At 38.3% G+C, this 24368-nt stretch overlaps 2 protein-coding genes and 4 non-coding genes across 9 annotated transcripts; 4 read left to right on the top strand and 2 right to left on the bottom strand.

Moving 5' to 3' along the window:
• Window positions 1-6909: 6909 nt before the first annotated feature.
• LOC103982087 (uncharacterized) lies at window positions 6910-9965 on the bottom strand. Its single transcript, XM_009398894.3, has 2 exons — window positions 9472-9965; window positions 6910-7330 (listed from the first exon to the last, which is right to left on the bottom strand). Exons 1-2 carry the CDS (start codon window positions 9793-9795, stop codon window positions 7151-7153), a joined length of 504 nt encoding a protein of 167 aa, XP_009397169.2. The 5' UTR covers window positions 9796-9965; the 3' UTR covers window positions 6910-7150.
• Window positions 9966-10125: 160 nt separating this feature from the next.
• TRNAP-UGG (transfer RNA proline (anticodon UGG)) lies at window positions 10126-10197 on the top strand. The gene has a single exon. It is a non-coding gene; the product is annotated as a tRNA-Pro (tRNA).
• Window positions 10198-10269: 72 nt separating this feature from the next.
• TRNAP-UGG (transfer RNA proline (anticodon UGG)) lies at window positions 10270-10341 on the top strand. Its single transcript has one exon. It is a non-coding gene; the product is annotated as a tRNA-Pro (tRNA).
• A 72-nt stretch (window positions 10342-10413) lies between these two features.
• TRNAP-UGG (transfer RNA proline (anticodon UGG)) lies at window positions 10414-10485 on the top strand. The gene has a single exon. It is a non-coding gene; the product is annotated as a tRNA-Pro (tRNA).
• A 219-nt stretch (window positions 10486-10704) lies between these two features.
• TRNAP-UGG (transfer RNA proline (anticodon UGG)) lies at window positions 10705-10776 on the top strand. Its single transcript has one exon. It is a non-coding gene; the product is annotated as a tRNA-Pro (tRNA).
• Window positions 10777-14560: 3784 nt separating this feature from the next.
• Window positions 14561-22997, bottom strand: LOC135611375 (uncharacterized GPI-anchored protein At1g61900-like). Of its 4 annotated transcripts, none has more exons than XM_065107115.1 (8): window positions 22803-22997; window positions 21594-21788; window positions 20891-21499; window positions 18607-18852; window positions 18384-18398; window positions 16462-16605; window positions 16000-16044; window positions 14561-14910 (listed from the first exon to the last, which is right to left on the bottom strand). In XM_065107115.1, the coding sequence occupies exons 1-8, from the start codon at window positions 22864-22866 to the stop codon at window positions 14840-14842; spliced, it is 1389 nt and encodes a 462-aa protein (XP_064963187.1). In that variant the 5' UTR covers window positions 22867-22997; the 3' UTR covers window positions 14561-14839. The 4 variants fall into 4 exon arrangements, with proteins under 4 accessions (XP_064963187.1, XP_064963188.1, XP_064963185.1 ...); XM_065107116.1 differs by having other exon boundaries at window positions 18384-18395; XM_065107113.1 differs by lacking the exon at window positions 14561-14910 and having other exon boundaries at window positions 15763-16044.
• Between the last annotated feature and the right edge of the window lie 1371 nt (window positions 22998-24368).

Below are 24368 nucleotides of genomic sequence, written 5' to 3'. Positions count from 1 at the left end.
GAACCACCTTTGGCTTCTACTTCTTCATAGGGGAGCCTCTTAATTGGAAGCATCTAAGCATATCTTTGTTGTTAGATATTATAATTTAATTTTTAAATTTCATTAAAATTAAATTAAAAGTTTAAGTTAAAAATGAAGTTCTTATTTCATTAGGTTTAGATCTATAAATAGATTGTGCCTTAAGCACTCTTTTAGAGAGAAGTGGACAAGAGAGTGAGGTGCTTTAAGCACTCTTTTAGAGAGAGAAATTGTGCTGTTTAGTAATATAATTCAGCCTAAGAGAGAGAAAATTCGAGGAAAAAAATTATAGAGAAATTTATTTGAAGCGGCGCTCATAATATTGACAAGAAGATTATTGGCATGGCTTCCTTCAGTAATATAGTTCAATCTCAAATTCCTTGATTCATCGATAAGAACTATGATCACCAGAGTTTCCATATTAAGATATTTTTTAAATATCAAGATATTTGAAATATTATTAACAAAGATTTTACGGAGCGAAGTAGAAGATTTTTACATCACAAATCAAAATGCCGAGTTGAGAGATCACAGAAGAATAATCAAAAGACTCTTATGCATATTTATCAAGCATTAGAACCCAGTATCTTTTGAGAAGATCTCCACAACTCAAACTTCATATGATGCTTGATCTACCTTTAGAAATTTATTGAGGCATGACTACGGTAAAGAAAATATGCGTCTAAGAGACCAAAGTTTTAAAGTTTAAAAACGAATCAAACTGAATCTATATCAGATTATTTGGTTGTCACAAACCAAATGAAAACCAATGGTGAAGACGTTAGTAATGTTAAAATTATAGAAAAGATTCTTATCCCAATAATATCTAAATTTTAGCATTTAGTTTGTTCGATCGATGAGTAAAGTGTTAGATTATGTGACTCTATTTAATTAGATAAAATATATTATAGATATTATTAGATTATGATTATAATTATTAATCAATAAAAAGAAAATTTAATTATAATATGATTCCTTATAAGATGACCTTGATGAGAGAGACTCTCCTAATTACCATCATAGACGCTCTGCTCTCACGTATAAAATAATAATAACTCTTGGGGACAAAATAATTAGTTAGTGAGAGATTATATATCTTGTCTTATCTCTCTTTTATCCCTAATTCATTACTCATAGTGGTCTTGTGAAGGGTAAGACGAGAGGAGAAGATAAGTTTAGTTCCCCTTACAAATCAACATTGCTATAGCTTTCCACATAACAATAGCATAATCACAGTTTTGAGCCATATTTTGAAATCAAATACTTTAGATCGTAAAAATATTTCATATATATTTTGTATTTAGCTCTGTTTATTAGTATCATTCACTTGCAAAAAGGTGTTATTTAATTTTTATTTATAATGTTTAAACGATTTGTGTATATTGTCAATCTATTTTTCTATTTAGTCCGTCTTATAGCTTGCTTACGGGCGTTACAAGGTTCCCCATGTTTGATCGATGGACTATTGTCAACGACTTACTATTAGTGATAGCATTGTTGATGGCGACAGCCTCTAGTGGTCACCAACCTAATCGCAGATGTTTGATCGACGAAATATTATCAACGGCTTACTATTGGTGATAGTATTATTGATGGTGATAACCTCTAGTGGTCACCAACCTAATCGCGGACAGTGATTGTGTACACAATGAAAGCACCGTAAATTACAATAGCCGACGATGGCCACATGCATGGTTGCTTGTGTGCAACAACCTTGCAGTGGTCGACCGACCTTGGTCATATTTGGTTGTAATATTGTTGCAACCTACAACGGTTGTAGCAGTGCTACTTTCTACGACGATTGCAACAGTGTCGTTGCATGTGACAGCTGTAGCAACACCATTACGACATTTGCTAACCACGACCGACGTTGACTGGATGCTGAAGGTTATGATACCTAGTGATTGCGTAAAGAACTCATGAGAATAGTGACGCTACCACCTGTGATGTGCACGTGGTGGCATGATGTGGTGCGATAGTGGTCAGCGATGGAAACTCTATGGAGCATGTTGATGTAGTTGACGATGAGGATAGCACTGTCATTATCATGGAGGATGAGCTTTGACATTATGGTCACTAGTGAGCGTAGCTGAGCGTCGGCTCAACGGCACAACATGATAACAGTGAAATCATCGATTAGCCACCTAAGAACAACCACGCCACTGTGGATGGCCCATAGGCAGTGGATGACTAGTGCACCGCTAGCAAACCTACATGTGTGGGTGTAGTAGAATGCAGAAGCGACTAATGAGAGAGGGTTTAGGATTTTTTTTCATTTTAACTAAAATGATATTTTTCTCACTCAAAAATTAGATAATTTTAATGTGTCCTTAAATTTATCTTTTCAATTATACCCTTCATAAATTAAATATTTTCATTATATATCCTAAGTAAAAGTATAGTTTTACCTTTCAGAAATTAATTTTTTTTAGCTTATGTCCTTAATTATAAAATTAATTAATTTAATTTATTTTAATCAAATATTTTGATCAGACTATCATGATTGTATTTTGAAAGAGTTGGTTGAGTTTAAGCTATGACTCGACTTTAGCAACCAAACTTGATAGTACGGCAGGTGGGACGCTTAGCAAATGATAAGACAATGGATGAGTTGCTAGGCAATTAAAACAGTTGTGCAAAACTCATAGAGGTGAGGGGAATTACTAACTCGAATAATTTGGTACTCATGCAAGGGTTTTATGCGGACGATGGACTATCCATGACTATCCCTAGACAATCGAAACTTGACGCCATGGAGCATTGAATTTTTTTTCTTTAGCATGGGAAGGATACGTCCGTACATAGGAGGCTGAAGTGTGAAGCAAGTTCAACTTGTTTGCTAGGCCTTGAGGGGTGTAGCGGGGGTCCGTATTAGCGAAAAGTCACAATCTAGCAAGTGCGCTCATAGGGATGAAACAATACACAGTTTATTCAAAAAGATAGGATAGTCCAAGGGGATAGTGGTTTCTAAAACCTCTAGAGGAAAGGATGCAAAGAGAAAAGTTACTCCAACGAGACAGATATCCATGAGGGATAAGTTTCGATTCTCCAAAGGGAAATCATGTGTAATGAATCGCACATGTTAAGGAGTACCTCAAGAAAATAGCTCTACAAAGCTCAACGAACCGAGTGAGCGACGAGGAGTCATTGCATGATCTCGCATAAGGTAATACATTGGTAGACATAATATGAGATCAAATGAGGGAACGACCCAAGACAACACCAAATGAACACACATTTAGAGTCAATATAGAGATTAAACTCAATAGAGGGCTAACCCATAAAATGGTGGGTGCGAGGGTTACCATTAACTCAATGCAAATCGAGGAGCTAAACAACTTAGGTGAAACTTGATGAAGTACCCAAACTGCATGAATGAAGTCGACATAAAAGACGGAACATAGAGCGGAGGTATAAAACTTTCATTGGATAAAGGTCAATAACATAAACCCTTGTAGAGGCAAAAGTGAAATTATGTCGTTTTATGGGTCCCTTGTTTTGATAGAGTAGATTCATCATACATAGTGCCAAAGTTGAAGGGAGCTTCGAGGCATATGCATTATATCTCGATGAAGCATCTGACGGAAGAACTAAGTTGACTTAACTTATGAAGGTGAAGTTGAGGTCAAAAGGCATTAGCACAGGGCAAAATAATAAGAATGTGGGTACTCTTGAAGAATATGTCATAGTGCTGCCATTCGAGTTGTTGCAAAGGGAGCAATGTGCAGTGGAGATTGTAAAGGGTGCAGAAGCCCATGATCCAAATAATAGCACACTGATTTCAAAGAAGTTAGTGGACTTCGAGAGCTAATAGGCAATGTACTATCATAAAACTACGCTTTGTTTAGATATGACCTAAGAGCGAGTGGATGAATATCAATTGTCAAAGGAATAAACATAATCAGAGGTAGTGGAAGCTTTGCAATGTGTTAGCAAAGGCCACACATGGAGATATCACAGTTCGAGTTTATTCCACAAAGGTCAAAATACAATGGAGATATCACCAGGACGCAACATGGTACAGTGAATCATGATGGAACGATTCAAGGCAATGCGACACACACAGGTCAAGTCACACGATGGACTTGATCATACAAAGGTATGATCATGAGCTACTAGGAGCTACTCTTCGGTGAACAATATAACAACAAGAAGAGCTATATATTCAAAGAGTGAATGACATGGTATTGCAAAGATAGGTTTTCCATGCATGCATTGAATTTTGCATAAGATAAAAGTCTTGATCATCAGCATATGGGGGTTATGTATTATTGAGGGATAACTTTGAGTACAAATATTAGTGAGTCCCATGGAGAGGACTTGATCATACAAAGGTATGATCGGAACGGTTGAAGGGTTGGACTGCTCCAAAACTCATATTTTCTTAAGGGAGCCTAGCAAGTTAGAGGATAATGCTGAATATGCAAACATTGTTACTAAGGACACAAAGAAGAATAGAATCGATGAGCTTCCTACAACATGATTATGGAGGCCATGCATGAGAATTATAATCTGTTTTTCCATCGACCAAGGAGAATTGCTCAAAGAACATTGAGGTATTGAAGTAAGTGGTCAAAAGGGGTGAGAAAATGATAATGCATCCAGAGAGACTTATCTACATAAAGCCAATTAGAATGTAGGTAGACTCGGAGGAGTGTTATAGTACCATAGAAGCGGATCTACCGATCACGAAAAAAAGGATGTAGATGCTAGATGACGGATAGTAGGGTCATGGGCATGACAATACCATGGTACCACAGAGGCGAGACTTTCGTGGAGTCATTGATCCCTTGCTCTCATAAAAGGAGAGCGCTTGATCATGAAAAGGATTGAGGAGGTAGATAATATAGAGGAAAACTCCAAGTATCGAGACAAGACCGAAGGACAAAGACTAGGGAACTTCGTAATACTAGTATTAATGGGTTTCTTATCAAAATAGTCGAAAATGAGGGACTTTAGGTTGATATAAGAGTACTCGACCAAGAAATGAAGTAGACAGTATGTAGTGTTGTACATTTTCTTCTCAAAGAAGTAGGGAACAGAAATGATAGAGAAGACGGTATAATCCCATAGGTGACCAAATCTATTGGAGACTTGCTCTAAGTGAGGTGAAATTTTACTCTTTTCGGGCAAAATTTCTTGTATTCCAAAAGTTCAATGACAATGAGAATGTGAATCATAGTAGCTAACTTAATGCATGGAGTGCAAACACTTCAAATGCTTAGAAGTGTGAGTAAAGAGCAACCGATGGCTAATAACCAGCTCAATATATAAAGCATAACCCTCGAGGATGTAGGTAAAGTCGAGTAACCTTTGATTTCTCAACTCTTAAGAGAATTGGTAAAATCGAATATCTCAGTTCTCTTATTTATCTAATAGTAGAGCTCTGCATATGTTTAAAGACCATTTGAAGAAACTTAGTGGAAGACAACAGTTGTCAACTCCTCACTAACGGTGATCAATTCTATCAAGAGTAGTTGTTTGTTTTATTTCCCAACAGAATGTCAAACGAAAGTGGAAGCGATGCAAACCTACTTTGAGGTGATAACTAAGTAGAGAAGAAATCGATGGATAATATGAAGGAAAGACCTCAAAAATTTTAAAGTTTACAAGGTACTTTTTAAGACTCCAACAAACACCCACCTAGTTCAAGCGGCGCGAGACATTTAATAGACTAACGTATAACAAATAAGGTATTTTCCTTCCTATGAAGGATCCGTAGGAACCAAGAAAGATTATCACAACTTGGCCAACCCCACATAAAAGTCAATCATTGGCAAGTTGAAGCAGCATGACGGATCAAAGTTCGACTACTCAATAATAGTGATGGAGAGTAATTGAGAGCCAAGAGATATGTTACAACTGGAGCAAAAGATTGAAAATTCAACAAACGTGAGGAGATACAACATACGCAAAGGTTTCGACAAGAACATCGAAGGAATAAGTGGGAGAGAATATCACAAATAAAACTGTAAACAAGGTGTTCAATGTAATGCTTATGTATGTGTGTGTCTTTCGGTTGTGTTAATGTTTTGCATAGCATTTAGAGGGTTTACAGTAGACTTTGTAGCCTCATTTTGATTGTCTTTTATGGTCGTTCTATGCTCGTTGTTTATAGTCATCATGTAGAGGTAAAACTGCCCAAAAATAAGCCATCTAGGCAATCATTTTGGGGACCTTCTAGCTTCGTAGAATAATGCAGAATGTCAACCAATATAGATCCTAAGAGCTACCCGAGTAGTACATGACTGAATAAGTCATTAGAACAGTGTCTAAGATTAATTCACTCTCTTATTCCACATCAGTGTCATGTGAGCACTTATGGAGATTTTTAATTATCGACGGACCATATTGGATTTTTGTCGCATAATCATTAAGAGATACCCGAGTAATACATGACTGGATAAGCACGTAAGCACTTATCAAGATTTTTAATTATCGACGGATCGTATTGGATCCTTTGTCGTATAATCATTCGGAGTTTACGAAATCTATATTTATAACGACTATTTAAAGAATCATAAGAGATTTTCTGTAACGATTATTTACAGGTTTGATGAAATTATCGAAACCGTTTCTGTACGGAACTCTACTTTCACGGGATCAAGTCACAATCATATGAATTAAAAAATTATGTCAATGGAGCCCACTGTGTATCAAATGTTGGAGCATTAAACAACATCCATATGTTGTTCGAGATTGCTGAAATAACTAACAAATGGCGATGATGATCACAACCCACTCCATTTTCAAAGCTCATAAACATTTACTTACACAGAATTTGATTCATCCCTCCGTAGATTCCTCAAGACCATCCTACATTTATGTTGGTAACCATTGATGCAATTGCACTTTTATTATCAGGCAGACAACATTGCTGGACAGGAGAAATTAGATATTAAACTCATTGATGCCCTCAACAAACTATTGCAACTCAATCAATCATCAACGTGCGAGTCAGAGCAAACACAATGAATAGTAGAAAAACTTTGGAGTCAAAAGCTGATTTCAAGGTAGTACCTAACAGCAAAAGTTGTTGCATCATGAGAAGGAAAACAACTGCAAAAGAGGATCAGGCATGAAGATATCCAACAGGATTCTCATCCATACGAGAAACACACCAGCAGGTTAATTATGCCCTCTTCTTCCTGGCTGTAGGGACATGAGATGTAGCCGTGGGGCGTCGCGGTTTAGCACGAGAGAAGAGTCCCCGCAAAATAGCTAGAAGCGCAAAAACCCCAAAAGGAACATACATTCGAAGCAGCTGGTCAGATGCTCTGCCAGAACCTAGCAACTCCGCCATTATAGCAGCCTGAAATGATTAATTTCAGCATTTTTATGTGAACAAGATAGAATTACAGAACAGGTCAAAAACATTTCAAGGAGATAGAATTACAGAATTACTACATACAAACATCAACAACGACCTACTTTAACATAAACATCATTACAGCTGCTGGGGATGGCTAGTGTTGAGCAGATTAATTCAAGCGCAATCAGTTCATGCAGGAGGAAAGCAACACAATGGGCAATCGCTGTAATTCAAGATAAGATAATTAAAGCATTTTTATATTCCTGCTTAGAATATCGAATGATCCCTTGAGACTTCAAGTTGTTGCACTTCTCTTGTTTCGACATAGTAGGATGACAACTAAAAAGTGGTGCCCTTTTCAAAAGTCATGAAGAATGTTCACTCTTAATATAGAAAAAATTATAAAGTGATGGTAGAAACTAACATCAACAGCTACAACAATTTACCGCTTATGAGCAGCCAATGTAGGTAGCCTGAAGCTACCGCCAGCACCAGCCCCCAAAATCTACTTGAGCATTGAACATCACAGCCAATATAGTGCAATTTAATGAATTGGATACTTGGAGGCCTATTATCCATGTAAACTAAACAAGTGAAATCAACAAATTGCAGATTCAAAATTTTTTGTGCACGACTCACTAGATCATTGCCCAGTCTCTACAACCAGCCATCTGGAGAAGCCAGTTTGACTTCTTTATCCAAACCATCTTCTACATGGATCAAGAAGAAGAGAAGAAAAAGTGTCTCTCAGCTCTACATTAGTCCCTCGCTCACCTAACTTACTGACATCTTTCAACATTAGAAAGAATATTAGTTTTTTTAGTTTCAACAGTGACTAAAACCTGAATTCACAAAGTTTATAAGCTCTCTCAAAATCCAACATCAATATAACCACTTCTTTTTCTGTTTACAAACATAAATCAACTCATGAGCACATGTCGGTGCCATATGCGTCCATTCAAAACTCTGATATTGAAGCTGTCACGTTAATATATATATATATATATATATATATATATATATATATATATATATATATATGTTTTCAGTGGGATAAAAGTAGCACACTTAAATAAAGAAGAAATAAAAGTCTAGGTAACAAAAAAAGATAGCTAAAAAGAAGCACAATCAAATACTTCATCACAAATATCATGTTCGCAGCTTTTGTTTTTGAAAGAAATCATAAAGAACCTCGCATTGTTGAAAAGTTCAATAACAAAAAATCGGAAAACAAATGAGGACATATCATGCATATGTGACCAAACATTGGCTGACTTGTTGCAGCAGATAAAACTTCATATTTTAAGAAAAAAAAATACAATTATGACACTTGTCAACAACTGGAAAATATAAAAAAATTACTTACAATCAATACACATTAAGTCATTTGAAAAGATAAAATCCATTCCTGCTTAAATATTACATCAAACGTGTGTTTTTGGCAAAAACACAGACATATATGAACTATTTGTAGAAGCATCGATAAACAGTGCTCCTTATCATGCTTTTTCCAGTCAAGAGATCTTTCGATTGCTTTATCCAATCGTAAATTAAATTTTATTCAGCTAGAAAGTGTTGTGTATGTGGTTGTTGTATCGACTTTAATATGAATATAAGAATAAAGAAAGAACATCAGAAATCCAACTTAGCAAGCCACGAATTCAGACAGCCTCTTCATAAACTTTCATTTAGGAGTTAGATCTTTCTTCTATCGAATTTAAACAAGACAGTTGTTCAATAAGTCACTCTCACGACCCTAGCTTCAATTCAGTATATTAATTACCGCCGTCGACCACTTTACCTGCCGTTCATTTAATCAAGAACAGAACAAGCTGTTCTTGCCCTTTTTTTATTTTCTTTTTCTTGAAATCATCGTCACTGAAAATGCCACAACATAAATCTAGCAACAAACCACAGGCTAATCTCACATCTAAAATCTTACAAAAAACGACCTAATACTATGATCCATGATCCAACCCTAAAGTGACAATTACTACACACACACACACAGACACAAAAGAGCGAACAAAAAGAAGTGACAGACCCTAAATAAAAAGAGGAATCTTTTCAAGAAAAAGAAAAGAAAAGAACAAAAAGATCGGAAAGAGATGAGATCTTTAGTTGAAGAAAGAGGGAGATACCATAGAGGTGGCGATGGAGACGCCGGCCATGAGGGAGGTGGTGGCGGCCCAAGGGCGGCGGGCGAGGATGCCGTAGAAATTGGCGAGGGAAAGTGGCCAGAGGAAGGCGATCTCGACCCAGACGAGGCCGGTGAAGAAGTGGGGCTTCTCGGCCATCAGGTAGTCGCCATATGTCTCGCCGTACCACCGCTTCAACTCCAACAGCGGCGCCGGGTACAGCCACTCGGGGAGGCACACCTGGGCATCGATCAGCGGCACCGCTACTGTCAACACGCCGGAGAAGAGCACCACGGCTGCGTCAACAAGCCCCGAGACGAGTCCCATGTCTCTCTCTCTCTCTCCTCTCTCTCTCTCTCTCAGATCTAGAAGAAAACAAGGGAATACAATCTGTAACACGGACTAAGCGACCATGCAAAGAGGCATGGCTAAATGCGTGCGAGCGAGCGAGTTAACTGCCACGTTGACAATGTCACCTCGACATGGTTGTGAACAACCAAGCCGTTCGTCGTTATCTAATTTGGTACGATTCACCTTCGAACCGATTTGGGCCTCCAGGCTCAGTTGCAAAGTGTTATCTACTTTGGGGCCAAGCAGGGTGACGGGTAACAAGAACACCCGAAAGAGAAGGATTTGAAAGAAGGCTATTCACGAACCGGGCATTTGGTCTAGTGGTATGATTCTCGCTTTGGGTGCGAGAGGTCCCGAGTTCGATTCTCGGAATGCCCCGATTTTATTTTGTCGTTAATTCACTTAGATATCTATTTTAATTTATTATATATTAAAAATAATACAAAATAAGGGCATTTGGTCTAGTGGTATGATTCTCGCTTTGGGTGCGAGAGGTCCCGAGTTCGATTCTCGGAATGCCCCGATTTTATTTTGTCGTTAATTCACTTAGATATCTATTTTAATTTATTATATATTAAAAATAATACAAAATAAGGGCATTTGGTCTAGTGGTATGATTCTCGCTTTGGGTGCGAGAGGTCCCGAGTTCGATTCTCGGAATGCCCCAATTTTTTATTTTGTTTTGTCTTAGTTATTAATTTTAATTGATTATGAATCCGAAATGATTCGAAATGGCGCTCGGGGCATTTGGTCTAGTGGTATGAATCTCGCTTTGGGTGCGACAGGTCTCGAGTTCGATTCTCGGATTGCCCCGATTTTATTTTTTCGTTATTCTATTAGATATCTATTTTAATTTATTATGGATTAAAAAGAATATAAAAATAAGGGCATTTGGTCTAGTGGTATGATTCTCGCTTTGGGTGCGAGAGGTCCCGAGTTCGATTCTCGGAATGCCCCTTCCTTTTTTGAAAGTTTTACTTGTTTGTTTTCTGGTTCATCAAGATGAAGAAGAAGAAGAAGAGCCACCCTTTCCTCCTTTTCAGAGCATCCTATTTTAATTCGTTACGAACATTAAAAAAAAAAAAAGTTCAAAATGGCAGATGGATGCATCATAACATCCCCATTTTAATTTAAGATCCTATTTTAATTCACTTCGAACATAAAAAAGAGTTCAAAAAATGGAAGATGGATGCATTGAAACCTATACATTTATTTGGATAGAAATTCCAGGATTAGGTACGCTCTTGCGAACAAGAAACATCTCACTCATCTCATGCGAAAAGCTTTCGACACCCCGCGAGTCCTCCCAACATCGTGTTTAATGGAATCAACGTGAACTCTTTGTCGTTTCCGAGTTCGATTCGTTCGTTGCATACACGAGCGATTGGATGCTTCATGTGGAAGGCACGCACGCGGAGACTGCCCCTCCACCAACCACCTCAAAGCACCAAAGAAACCAATTCCCACCAAACCGCAACACCATTCTACGCTACTCTACCATCACCCTCCCTCCGTATGCTGCCATTAAAGCAAACACTAGGAGCAGTTCCTGCAACCTCGAGGCCATGTCAACGCCGTCTCAGGTCGAGGTCGGTGCTCGAGGGACCATAGCCTCATTGATGTCGCAAGAGATTGACTACTTCCGCAGCAGGCTCAACTTGGTCCACAATGATTTCTCCCAACAGAAACACAACAAAGTGACCGCAGATACAGCATCGACCAGCGGAAGCTGCGGCAACAAGTCGGGCGGCGGCTCAAGTGGAAAGAAGGAGAAGAAGAAGAAAAATAACAAGAGGGTGGCAGGCGGTGGAGGATTCCTTTCGAGCATCTGTTCCGCAGTGGACGTTTCAGATACGAGTAAGGGAGAGAAGATTCCCGGAAACGGGTACCGGAAGCTGAGAAAGGATGCAAAGAAGCTTTTTGAAGACTAGAAGGCATCAAAACAACATTTTGAATCCTACTGTCATCATACATGGGGTTCTTTTCCAGCTTGTCAGTGTGTAGGAATGTACAGGGGGTTTAATCTGGCTTTATGAAGAAACCAATTGTTGCTGCTGCTGCTGCTGCTGCTGCTGCTGGTGCTGGTGCTGGTGCTGGTGCTGGCAGATATATTCTTGGTGGCTTTCTCCATTTCGAGAAAGTTTACTTTGGAACAGGCACCACAGTAGACTGAACAGTGAACGGGCAGGCCCTGTTTGCTGTTTTCTTTGCGAGTGAGATGAAATTTTTGGTGATGGCTTCGATGCATGCATTCCCTTCTGGCAATCGTGCCGGTTTGATTTGGACCTCCGTTGCCATTGGCAACCACATTAATTTGATTGACACTAATTTGTGAGGAGTTTGAGAAATAAGATATCAAAGTACGTCTTTACGAGTGCCTCCAACCTGACATCATAATCGAACTGGATCATTGCCTTCTTCCTTCTCCTTGTTTTCTTTCTCAAACAAACAAATCTAGATATCATAAGATATCTACAGGTCTTCTTTAACCTCTAACATCAAACAATTAGGTACCATAACACATCAGAAGGCGATAATCTTAATCCATGAATAAAAAGAATGATGCTTTGAAGGCAACAAGAACATGATGTTTGACTTTGACGCACGATGGGATCTACTCGCTTTACTTTGGGCTACGACAGGCATGAGCCCTCCTCCTCTCCACGAGGGGTTGTGATCCCCTTGCCGTGCACACCAAGAGCTCGATGTATGTCGCTGAGATCGGTGCCCTTGACCAGGGAGAGCCCCGAGTTCCTGCGGGTAATCGCAGGACGCTATCTCTCGGCTAATGCTTTAAGATTGAGAAAGATGGTCCCCCCGGCAGCAACCCCACTTTCCGTGACAGGGAGATGGAGCGAGCTGTCGAGTCGACGTGAGGGCGGTCGAGAAGGACAACGTGCGCGGCACGTGGTGAGAATCATTCCTACCAAGCTCCCGTTCACACCTGACTCCGGTGTGCGCTACCGCCAGTGAAGGGAACTCAGAGTCGACGTGACGCAACCTCCAATCACAAGACGGGTAGGTAAAACTAAAACCCAATAAAGTTGGGATAGAAACTATTCTTATTGGTTGGGAGAGGTCAACTTTAGTGGAGCTGCAGGCAGGCTCGATTATAAACCAACCACAGTATGCCACGTGGACAGCACAGTGGGTCACGCACTCCCCCATTTTTATCCTATGTCTGGATCTCCATCTGCAAGCCTGGAGCTGCTATCCTCTCGGTGCCTCTTCCGAATCTTGGGCTCTTTTGTCTCCCGCTTACGGAAAGCTTCGGTACCACGAAGAAAATTAAGTGACTCAATTCGGTTCGCCTTCGAAAGAAGAGAGAGAGAGAGAGATGGGGAACTGCATCGATCTACAGAAGCCAATCTCGTGGGTGGACGAGGAGGAATGGGAGGCGGCGGAGCTCCCGAGTCCCGCACATTGTCGAAAAGAAGAAAAGACCGAGAGAGTTGCTGCAGCATCCGCGAACCCGCCGGCGAAGAAGGAACTGGAAGAATTCTTGCACTGGAAGAATTCCATATGTCGGAAAGAAGGGGTGGCCTCCACGGAGATCAAGATCAGGATCAGCAAGAAGCAACTGGAAGAGCTGCTACATCAAGCGGACGAAAAGGGATTGCCGCTCAAGAAGATTCTTGCGGATATCGCAACGATAGGTGGGGTTTGCACCGAGAACAGGGACCGGTGCTGGAGACCCAACCTGCAGAGTATACTCGAGGAGGTATCGGAATTGAGTAGAACCCCCTAGTTTCCGACATATCAACGACGACGATGATGATGATGATGACTTGTTTAGGTGTGCGTTACTTTTAGATGTTGGTGCAATCCTTTTTATTCCCATTCCTCCCACACACACACACACACACACACACAGAGAGAGAGAGAGAGAGAGAGAGAGAGAGGGTGTGGGTTTGTGTATATTAATCATATAGGTCAAGGTGATGTGAACCCGGTAGAAAGGGGGGACAGTGTCAACCGCCGTATCGGAAGTGACACTGTTGATATTTTAACATACCTGTGACAAACCCATGACTTTCTTGGAATGGTCGCCTTCATCTCCACTTCATTATGTCATAACAATTCTCTAATGCCAAAATACTTTGGATGATGATACTAATTGAATCTTCTCCACTGTAACTACCAATACAACAAAAAATTGCTAACCTAAAAATTCCAAACAAGTAAAGAATTCTTGCACTAGTATGCTGTGCAGAAATCTTTCATATTTTCATGTGACACACACTACCACACTTCCTACAGCATTTTCCATTAGTTGCCAGATGAACTACAAATTTCAATATCATTCACCCACCTTTTATACATTGGTTCTAATCATCAGTACATATAAATGATGACGGTGTGGAAAATCTTACTCTTTAATTTTTTTACCACAGAAAAAACAAAAAACTTTATTATCCCCATTTTGTGCAAAACTTTATCCAATGATACATGAAACCAATAAGCAGCAAACAAGATAACATTTTTTGGACTTTCAACAAAATAACACATACATAAATTCAACTACTCAGAAAATGACAATTTATTTGACAGTATTACATGGTCATTTACATTGAAGATCTAATTGCATAGAGAAGAAATTTATACAAGTTACTCACCTAGACTGGCCGAGTTTAGCTTCTTCATGCGGTCTATGCAAGAAAGCTACCATAAATTCTAACATATGAGATGACCATTCTCAGTTATGTAGATTACATCTGATCTAGGATTCAGGATAAGCATAGAAGAAATTTCAATGAGATTAAAAAAAACTTGTAATTAATTACATGGACACTCCTTTTCATGAAACTTTTTTCTTTTCTATCTTACAAAGATATATTATGCTCATCGCAACAATCAGGGAACCAAAAATATGGATGTAAAAATTTCTAACAGATGCAGCATGTTGTTGAAGATGATGGGAAGTCCCACCATCAAAGGCTAACCTCTGTTCGATATGAAGACCAGCATGAACATGTCTGGAGGCATCATTATAAATTACCATTCTTGGAGCACAAGCATATCACAGCAGTATCACAAGTAACAATAATAAAGAAAATACCACTCTAAGCATCATATCTGCTGCAATTAGACCTGACAAAGAAATCAATATGTAAGAAGCATTCCACAAAACAACAAGGTAAAAATGTCCCAACTACCTGAGACAAGCAAGTGTTTAAGTTTGTAAACGCAATCAGAGAACTATTCTGAAAGATGAATCCTAAGAAACAGCCTGAATGACAAGTTGGACAAAGATGAGCGAATCCAACCAAAAAAACAGTTTGACCTGTGAAATAATGATTTAAACTTCAGCTAAGAATTTAGTTGTATATCTGGAATTCTCAGATGAAAGAAGACATGTTTGTAGCTAGACTGCTGCTCTGTCAAATTGAGAAATTGCTTCTTAAATACCAGGACTGCGCCTGAAGCATGGCAATTTATTTAAAAGTGACGGAAACCAGTCATCAGCAATTTGGAAAAGTTGGAGTGCTGGAATGGATAAATTTGTTTTTGGATGACAATATTGTTTTAACCAATTAGTTCTGATCGGTATCCCGTCTCTAGTGTCCCTTCCTTGTACCATGGTGAGGGGATAGGATTGACAAGTTGAGAAGGGACTTCAGTCACCCGAGCCTGTTTTGAGTCCTCCAGTTGCTGTTTTGCAACTAAGATAAAGCTCAGTGCAAGGGATTACCATGCAACTAGCCACATTCATTTTCAAAGTCCACAATTAACCATTGTCTTAGACTAACTTGACCTGTAAAATGTATCAGAGAGAACCTAACTATACTCAGCTTAAGAAGACTCCAAGACGAAACTAGATTCATAAACCCAAGAACTAAGACCTCTTCCTGAACCCTTCATTTGAATATGGCATTCAATGCTGTGGACTTCACAGCTAATACCATAGTAGGTAAAAAAACTAAATTAAACACTAAATACACCATCAAGCATCAACAACTACAGCCATCAAAACTTTTTATGGAGGAACCGAGCATCCACTACCATAACTGCCAATCAATATTAAGAAACCTTAGCTGAGGATTAATCTGCAAAAAAGTTAAAAAGATGTTTCTAACAAAGTATAAAGATGTGTTAAGTGATATAGTATGCTAAACATGAGAATCACTTTAGGCACAAATGGTTGACAAATAAGCATCGACAGTAAAGTTATGATCTTACCAAACTGTGAAGATGTCGCAGCTGGAAGTGCTGGAAAATTAACAGCTGCCAAAATCAAAAGAGCATGTCAAAGGTTTATTCCTAAAAGGGAAGTCATGTAATAGAAGGGAGAAAAGAGGGGGTAGAAAGGCTTGAATTGATGAAAATCAAGGAAAAAAAGAACCATAATTGTGTAAACTGAACTCTTTAAAGTTTCCTTAATGAACAGGAGATGTTTGGTTAACAACAGAAACATCTTTATAACAACAATAGAAGACTTTCGGACCAGTCTATGACACTGCAAGTCAGCATGTGTTTATCACTGAAAACTCTTCCAAATAGATGCAATGAACCTTTGACCGTTAAGGGTAAACCTCTTGAGCATACAATTGTAGACAAAGTACCTACCATTGTCTAGCAAATCAAAACAAGATCATAAACAAATGATGCCATGAAAGTTAGATGACAAATTGATTTGCATACACTTGTTGCATGAAGATGATGATATTTGAGATGCAGAGGGCCATGGTGCTGCAATGTTGTCATTCAGGTCACAAGTGAAACTGATCCCTGAAGATGGGTCAAAAGTTACATCTGACGGCAAGCTTGGAAGAAGGCATCCAGACTCTACAAAATATATCAAATATCAGCAAATTAAATCATTTTACTGAACAAGAGTTCATTTCTCTGTGTACACAGCCAAGAAAGAAAGAAGAGTACCCACAATTATCAAAAAGAGTAAGCTTAGTATCATGTGTAATTGCAATTATTTAAGGCTTAAAAGGGGTGGTTAAAATTGAGGATTGTCTGATTTTAGATGTGGTTCTCAGGAATTGTTTCATCTCAATCTGGTAATTTGGGTCACCTTTGTCTTCAACAATTAACATAGTTCCCAAGTCCAAACTAGTAGCGTTGATGTCCATTGCTGCCTTTATGCCTAACTAGTAGCATTACACTGAACAACAAGGTGGAAATCACTGACCATTAGCTAGCCTAATAAACGATTACCAAGTCACTCTTCTGTGGCACATGTGCCTTAGTAGAAAGTAGCTCAACATCTTCAAAAAGGAAAAAAAAAGAAGAAGAAATGGCTCCATTATCATGCCCAGATGATCAGACCTTTCATGATATACTCAACTTTCGATTTTAGACTTGTCCAACTTTTTTCAAGTTCTAAATATGTACATTTTAGTACTTTGAAATTTTTGATTTATTTTCATCTTCATTTTAAGAGGGTAATTCAGAGTGTCAAACAAGGGTCCAATTTAAAGCATTTTCTTGCTCATGAATGCTACTTCAGTTGCCGATGAAGTCACCATAGTCATCAGGCATTAAAATTCAAAAGATCATATATCCCTTAAAATTGGATCTTATGTAGTCATGTACTCCCAGTTTGGGCGTGGGACTTTTTAAAGTCTATACAAAGGTTAATTTCTACTTGATAGACTCTTGGGTATGTTCCTCTAAGAATCTTATCAAAAACGAGTTTGAACTCTCAACTGTGTTCACTCATTTTGTATTCTTTTATGTCAATCATTTTTTCAGCATAATATATTAATAGCAACTTCTGTATTGCAATGGTATTGATGTACATTTGCACTAATTAGGAGAATGCAAATATGAATATGGATTTAACAGAGAGGTGCTGTTTCTCATATATTCTGAAAATAAAGCATCTAAAGCAAAGAAAGGCAACCAAGACATTTTATCATGGAATTACATTCACGAACAGGGATGCTTTTAGATCTCTTTTCCTTTTAGTACTCATATCAATCAGTTACGCATCTATCAACTTTCTCATTCTGAATTAAGTCACTAATCTTAACTCATACAACATAATTCCCTAAACATATGTCGTACAAGATATTAGACCATTAACATGACTAAAAAGCTTGAACATTAATTCATCATTGTGAAAACCAACTGCCAAAGTTATAGGAAAGCTCATTATAAGTATCTGACCAATTAAATGAATTAGTAAAATCAGCTATCATTCACAAAGCCATAGTGATAGACTTTAGGCATCAGTTACACATGCTAGTTCTAAGCATTAATAAAAGACCATTACAACTTTAAATCATTGATTCCTTTGTAATGTCTTCCAGACAATTCAGATTAACCAGTGTAACACAGAAATTAGACCTTACAAATTATACAAAGGAAACTGCTCATAAGTAGCTAGCACATGTCTATGTTACAGCTTGCTCAACTTTAATAGGGCATCATTTTATGCAGGAAAGTTGAAGCATCTCAAGACAGTTTGCTCTGCCAAAGCTACAGAGATTAATAATAAACAGAACCACATTTTTAGCTCCTAAATTCATTCATAAACAAATTATAACAAAAAAAGAAATCAGCAAGCAAACAAGAAAATTATGACAGGAGGACTGAACAGTATATTTTACCTTGAGTTCCAACTGCTTTGCCATTCCAAGAACCGAGCACAATCCAAAGAAAAGGAAAATAAAATGGTATCAGTATGACTTTCTAACAATTCAAAAAAGAAAATTAGTTTATTAGAAGTGAAATTCTATAGAAGTTTCCACTACCAGCCACCTTTCATCCCAAGTAGAAATGTGAAGAAAAAGTAGATTCTACAATTATACCAAAAACCTTGATGGCACTAACCTTGGAGTGAAAAATCTTTGAGAGTTATTTGACACAAACTATAAATATTTGTGCTAACATTCATTTCTTGCAATTTCAGACCAAGCAAGGTGGCACAACTCAAAGCCTGCAAATTGGTTATAAAACTTTGCTTCTGTAAATGGGACACATAATTTTCCATAGAATGGCAGCAGGTAGTATTGTTTTTAATCATATTGCCACAATTTTCTGCAACAGCCTTGGTATCTGGAAAATCCAGTGGACAAACTGCACGAATAGAAGCACATTGAGCAGAACAGGAAACCAACAGAACAATCATTTAGGAAATAGCAAAAGATATCATTGCTTAAAGGTAAACCATTCTAGCAATCCAATCTGGGTATCATTGCCAAGATCTCTCGAGCGGATGGTTGTTGCCCAGCCACATCCACTGAGCAAAGGTTTACTACCTCTTATCAATATGTTTGCTAGTCACATCTTCCTCTCCTCTCCTTCCTCTTCTTCCTGTCTCTTCTCCCCTCTTTCCCTTCTATCCTATGTGACTATGAACCGCTGCCCCATCCAACTACCTCACTCCTCCAGTCTTTTATACCCTCTCCTCTTTTCTCCCTCTTCTCTCCCTTATCTCCTGCCTTCCGTTAATGGCCAGACACCTCTCTACTTCCTCCCCCCTTCTACTTTCCTCACTTTGTATAAGCTGCCTTCCCTTCCCTTCTTCTCTATCCTCTCTCCTCCCCCTCTATCTATGGGCAATCGTCTCTCCCGTCCCTGTGGCCCGTCTCCTCCCCTCCACTTCTCTCTTTTTGGTTGATGTCTTCCTCTCCTTTATCCTTTTTCTCTTCCTTCCTCCCCTTTGTCCATAGGCTGTTGCGGCCTCCCTTTGTTGCTACTAGGCGATGGTGGCTATGGAATTAATGGCTTTTTCATGCTTTCCATGGGCTTTGAGCGCTTTTTTAGTTTGATTTACTGTGTGGAAGCCTCAATGAAGTCTAAAAATATTTGTTACCTGTATGTCTACCAACTAAGGATTCATAGAGTGATCAGGAGGTTCAAGTAGTTGCAATATCTCCTTAGATAATAGAAAGCTAACCTTGACAAAACACTGAGTTCTGCAAAAAAATCTGGGTCAGGAGTTTCTTATTGATGAGTTTTTTTCTTTAATTATGACATTCAAGGTTTTAAATATGGGTCAAGTCTTGTACACATTCATTGTTATATATTGGTTAGCCAACTTACTGACAAAAGGGTGTACCCACGATGCACCTGCCAATACTGAGAATCAATGTACACCTCTGAATATAGACTGTGACCCGAACATGATATCCCAGGCTGCATGATACCAAAATATATAGCTTATACTAGTACACATTAGTTTGATTTTATCTTATTTATTATTTTATTTGATAATTTCAGGTGAGACGGGCTAGTATATAATCCGGTATCCTAACATCATACTGGTCATATAAGTTACTGAAACCAGTATAAAACTGATATTTAAATCCTTGATGAGATTACAGTCCAGGATTTTTATGTTGTTAATTATGGAAAGCTGTCAAGGATTAATGTCCAATAATTCAAAACAAAAAACGGAAAGCTGTCAAGGATTTCTATGCTTAGCTAAGTTGCCATGCATCAATTACCTCTAGCCATCAATGATTTCTCAAACATTGCAGGATTTACAATCCTAGAATCTGAGTATATGGATCTTCTTAAGATCGTAGATAGGAAGTGAATTGACAACCTTGGCGATATGAGATCATATAAATGGAAGTGCTTTTTTTACGTCAAGGATCAGGTGACTGCAAAGGGTTCAAGGAATCAATTTTTTTCAAGTGCATACTAGAGGATGCCTGAAAAGGCATATGGGCACAACCAAGGAAAACGGATGATTTCAAGGTACACAGTCAGATTGGACCAAGTGTTTGAAGCAATTATTTATACAGTTGATCTTAGTTTGTCAGAATAATATCAGGCACTAATTGTCCTTGTTATCTAGTTCAAAATGTTGATGAGCAAGATGTGATGTATTAATGGTGTTTGTTCTCTGGTTAGTGTTTTATTATCACATGGAGAACTTTGCTCTAGCATTAGTTTTGTTGTTTTATTAATCAACTAGGGTCAAGCCAACTAAGTTTTCCAAGAAAATTCATAAAATCTTAAAGAAATTGAACTTAAGCTAGTGAAATACTGTGTGACCATCAAGAAGAAACTCAGGAAGAAAGGAAAATGCAGTTGTTCATTAATCAATGATTTGGAGCAGTATTTTTAGAGAAGAAAATGGAGAGAGACGGTCCTTTGAAATTACCTCTATTGACATTGCAGTTGGATAGCCGTCTCAGAAATTGTTTGGCAGATGCTGTATTGAGTCTACTAGATAACCACCTAAGGACGATGCTTCTGCAACTATCAATTTTAGATGAATGCTCAATTAAACTATTACTGATAGAGAAGCTTGCCATCAATTCACCATTTCTCAAGGCAAGCTTATTTGCCGCTTCTAGTACTGCATTCTGGCAGATTTGACTGCAACATTCAGTAACAGGATCGACTTTCCTGCACGCAGACAGGAGTTTAGAAGAGTCGACAACACTCTCAAACCCATTGATATCATATACAGGGCAGGATCCTCTGGTAAGGTTAGATGAGTGGATTGAACAAATTTCTTGAAGATCACTACTAGCTCCCTGACTTCCAAGTATCTGTTGAATATCTGATAGGCAATATTTTGAATGGGTAGAACCCAAAGCAAGCATCCCTGTTTCTTTACTTGATTGCCCTATTAGAATAGTAAGAGTGGCTTGAAACTGAGGACAGCAAATTACATTGGCCAAGAAAGGAGCAAAAGAGGTCCAGCAATCAACAGCAGTTGTACTCATTAAACTGTCAACTGAAGTGAAGTTTAATGTGCACCGCCCTGCAAAGAGGAAGTAAGACTAAGTGCAACTCATGTGACCCTAACAATTACTTGCTAACTTTATTGTAGCCAATTTAAATGAAGCTGTCAAAACCTGATAACTTTGGAGTACTGTTGTGGAAAAATGGTGTCCCCATTGGGGAAGGTGCGAGAAGAGGAAGGAAAGGTTGTGGCGCACTATTTGGAGAAGCAGCAAGCATAAAAGTGTTCTCCTTTTCCTCAATTTGCTGATTCACCAGCGCAAAGCTATGAAGAAGTACGTTCTCCAATTTGTAGAATTCTTGCAGCCCTGACTCATAAAGGTTAGCCATAAGTTATAATAAGATGCTGTTTCTGCTAATGATGAAATGCCTAGCATGAACAAGAAAAAACACTGCTACAATAGAGTGCATTAAAATAGTCTTGAAAATTTTAGTGGAAGCGGAATATGCAAATGACTGCAAAAAAATTACTTTTTATGTGACCAACTCATGCTAGATAATTATATAACACTAGAATAGAAAGAAGGCATTCAGTGATTTATTCTTTAGCATTTTGGCGATCAAGTTAAAGCAAGGAAGTAGCACATTATATAGGATACCAAACAAGTAAACCCTCGCAATGGCATCCAGTCCTAGATGAGAGCGATCACGCCAAACCCCAAGAACTAAAACTAGTACAAGGGCGACGTAATGCTAGAATCCCTGCTTCTATCGAAGAATTAATCCCAAGAACTCCTTTCTTGACAAAAGTAAACCAAAAAGAGACATCTTTAATAGCATCCACTAGATACCGGCACCAAACCAGCAACCCCCTCGCAATACCATCAAAACCCTCAAAACTCGAGCGAAGAGCGAATATATCAAGATCCAAGAACTAAAATTAGTGCAGAGGCGATGTAACGCTAGGATCCTCGCTCCCGAGAACTCCTTCCTCGACAAAATCCACCTTTAATGACATCAAGAATCCACAAGATACCGGCACCAAACCGTCAGCACCCTCGCAACCCCATCAAAACCCTCGGGATCCAAACGAAGACCGACCACGTTAAGACCGAAGAACTAAGTTCGTACAAGGGCGATGTAATCCTAGAATCCCCGCTCTTCTTGAAGAAATAATCCCAACAACTCCTTTGTATAAGCAAACCAAGAAGAAACATCTTCAATAACATCAAGAATCAGCAAGATACGGGCACCAAACAAGCAAAACCCTCGCAATTGAGTCAAAAACCCAGCTCAAAAACACAAATTTAAGCAAAATAGGGCGAAAATCCGCGATCTGTGAACGGCCAAAGAAAGGACCCGTGGATCAAAGAGGGACTCACATAGAAGGAAGAGAATGAAGCCGAGGAGCTTCGGAGGGGGAGAGAGCAGCTGGGAGCCTCCCATTTTGCCTCCCCTACGCTTGAGAAGAGAGGAGAAAGAGTGGGGGGAGGGCGGTTGTGGCGAAGGCTTTCATTTATTAACGATGATGAAGTGGCGTCCGTGGCAGAAGATGACGCCGTCGAGCAACTGCTTGTTGGACGCCGCCGCCACGCGACATGAACAGTTTGGACGACATTCCGACTTAGCGTGCAAATATCGCGTGCGATTTAAAGGTAGACAGCATTATTTTTTTTTTTTTTCGCGGAAGCTAAAAGATTTATATTAAGTTAACATGACGACAAAGTGTAATATTCTTTATTTTTAAATTATTTATGATATGATAAAATTTTTAATTATATATTAAATAAATTATTATATTAAAATAATAATTTAAAAAAAAATCATCATATCATAAATAATTTAAGTGAGCATGATATATAGCACTGATGTATGTCTTAATAATTTAAGCTTCTGTACTGATGACAAGTGTAATATTCTTTATTTTTAATTATTTAAGTATTTTTGAATTGTTTACAATATGATAGTTTTTAATTATTTTAATATAAAATTTTATTGAATAAATTATTATATTAAAATAAAAAAAAAAAACATCATATCATAAATAATTTTGAAATGAAGGATATTATAATAAGTAATCAATCATCCTATCTTATCAAATAAATACTTAATTTATTTCATTCGGAAAAAAATAGAAATTTCATCTCCTTTAGTCTAAAATACTAAAAAAAAAAGATTCAGAGAAACTGGATTGTCAAAATTTTAGTACTAATCTTAGTAGAGATATAGCATCGGGGATAAGGTTATTTTCAAAGATATAGCTTAAAACTTGGGGAAAAAATTGAACTTTTTCTGGTTGATCTTCACGATCACCTGTTTATGAATCATATTATATATTTTTGTGAAGATTGAAGTGTGATAAGATTATTTAGTCTCATATTAGTTGAGGAGTATGGGAACCAAGGACTTATAAGTTCGTCGGGTCTCCCTTGTCCTTATAGATGCCTTTTGGAGCTCACATGCTCCGAAAGGATAAAACCATGCGGGTACATCCATCACCTAAAGCAGATAATTTCTCATGAGCCTACAGGCCACACCAATGGCCGATGGACCAAATTATCTCTTATCATATTGATACTAAAAGAAAGGACCGAGACCTGCACCTCGATCGAGCAAACTTGCTCCTGAACCGTGCACTTTGTTTATAAGTCATTGGCTCCCCTACCATAAGGAGCATTAATAAGATCATTTAGTCATACGTTGGTTGAGTATGGGAATCAAGGGCTCATAAGTCCGTCGGATCTCCTTTACCCTCAAATGTGCTTTTTGAAGCTCGCATGCTTCCAAAAGACAAAACTGTATTGGATACGCCCATCGTCCAAAGTGGATAATTTCTCATGAACCTATAAGCCATACTAATGATCGATTGATCAAATGGTCTCTCTTATAAGGGGATTTATCCGTGACAGATTAAATGGACAAAACTTTCGACTTCACCAACGTACGAT

Source organism: Musa acuminata, chromosome BXJ2-4 (genome assembly GCF_036884655.1).
Source record: "Musa acuminata AAA Group cultivar baxijiao chromosome BXJ2-4, Cavendish_Baxijiao_AAA, whole genome shotgun sequence".
Classification (NCBI taxonomy): domain Eukaryota; kingdom Viridiplantae; phylum Streptophyta; class Magnoliopsida; order Zingiberales; family Musaceae; genus Musa; species Musa acuminata.
This window is presented reverse-complemented; position numbering and strand designations above follow the sequence as displayed.

Bases quoted from the DNA above. Each gene is read 5' to 3' on its own strand.
- LOC103982087 (XM_009398894.3), bottom strand. From the start codon at position 9,795: ATGGGACTCGTCTCGGGGCTTGTTGACGCAGCCGTGGTGCTCTTCTCC. The intron at 7,331-9,471 runs GTATCTCCCTCT...TAATCATTTCAG, and splicing joins TCTCCATCGCCACCTCTATG to GCTGCTATAATGGCGGAGTT.
- LOC135611375 (XM_065107113.1), bottom strand. From the start codon at position 22,866: ATGGGAGGCTCCCAGCTGCTCTCTCCCCCTCCGAAGCTCCTCGGCTTC. The intron at 21,789-22,802 runs GTGAGTCCCTCT...TTTATGAGTCAG, and splicing joins CTTCATTCTCTTCCTTCTAT to GGCTGCAAGAATTCTACAAA. The intron at 21,500-21,593 runs GTTTTGACAGCT...TCCTCTTTGCAG, and splicing joins CAGTACTCCAAAGTTATCAG to GGCGGTGCACATTAAACTTC.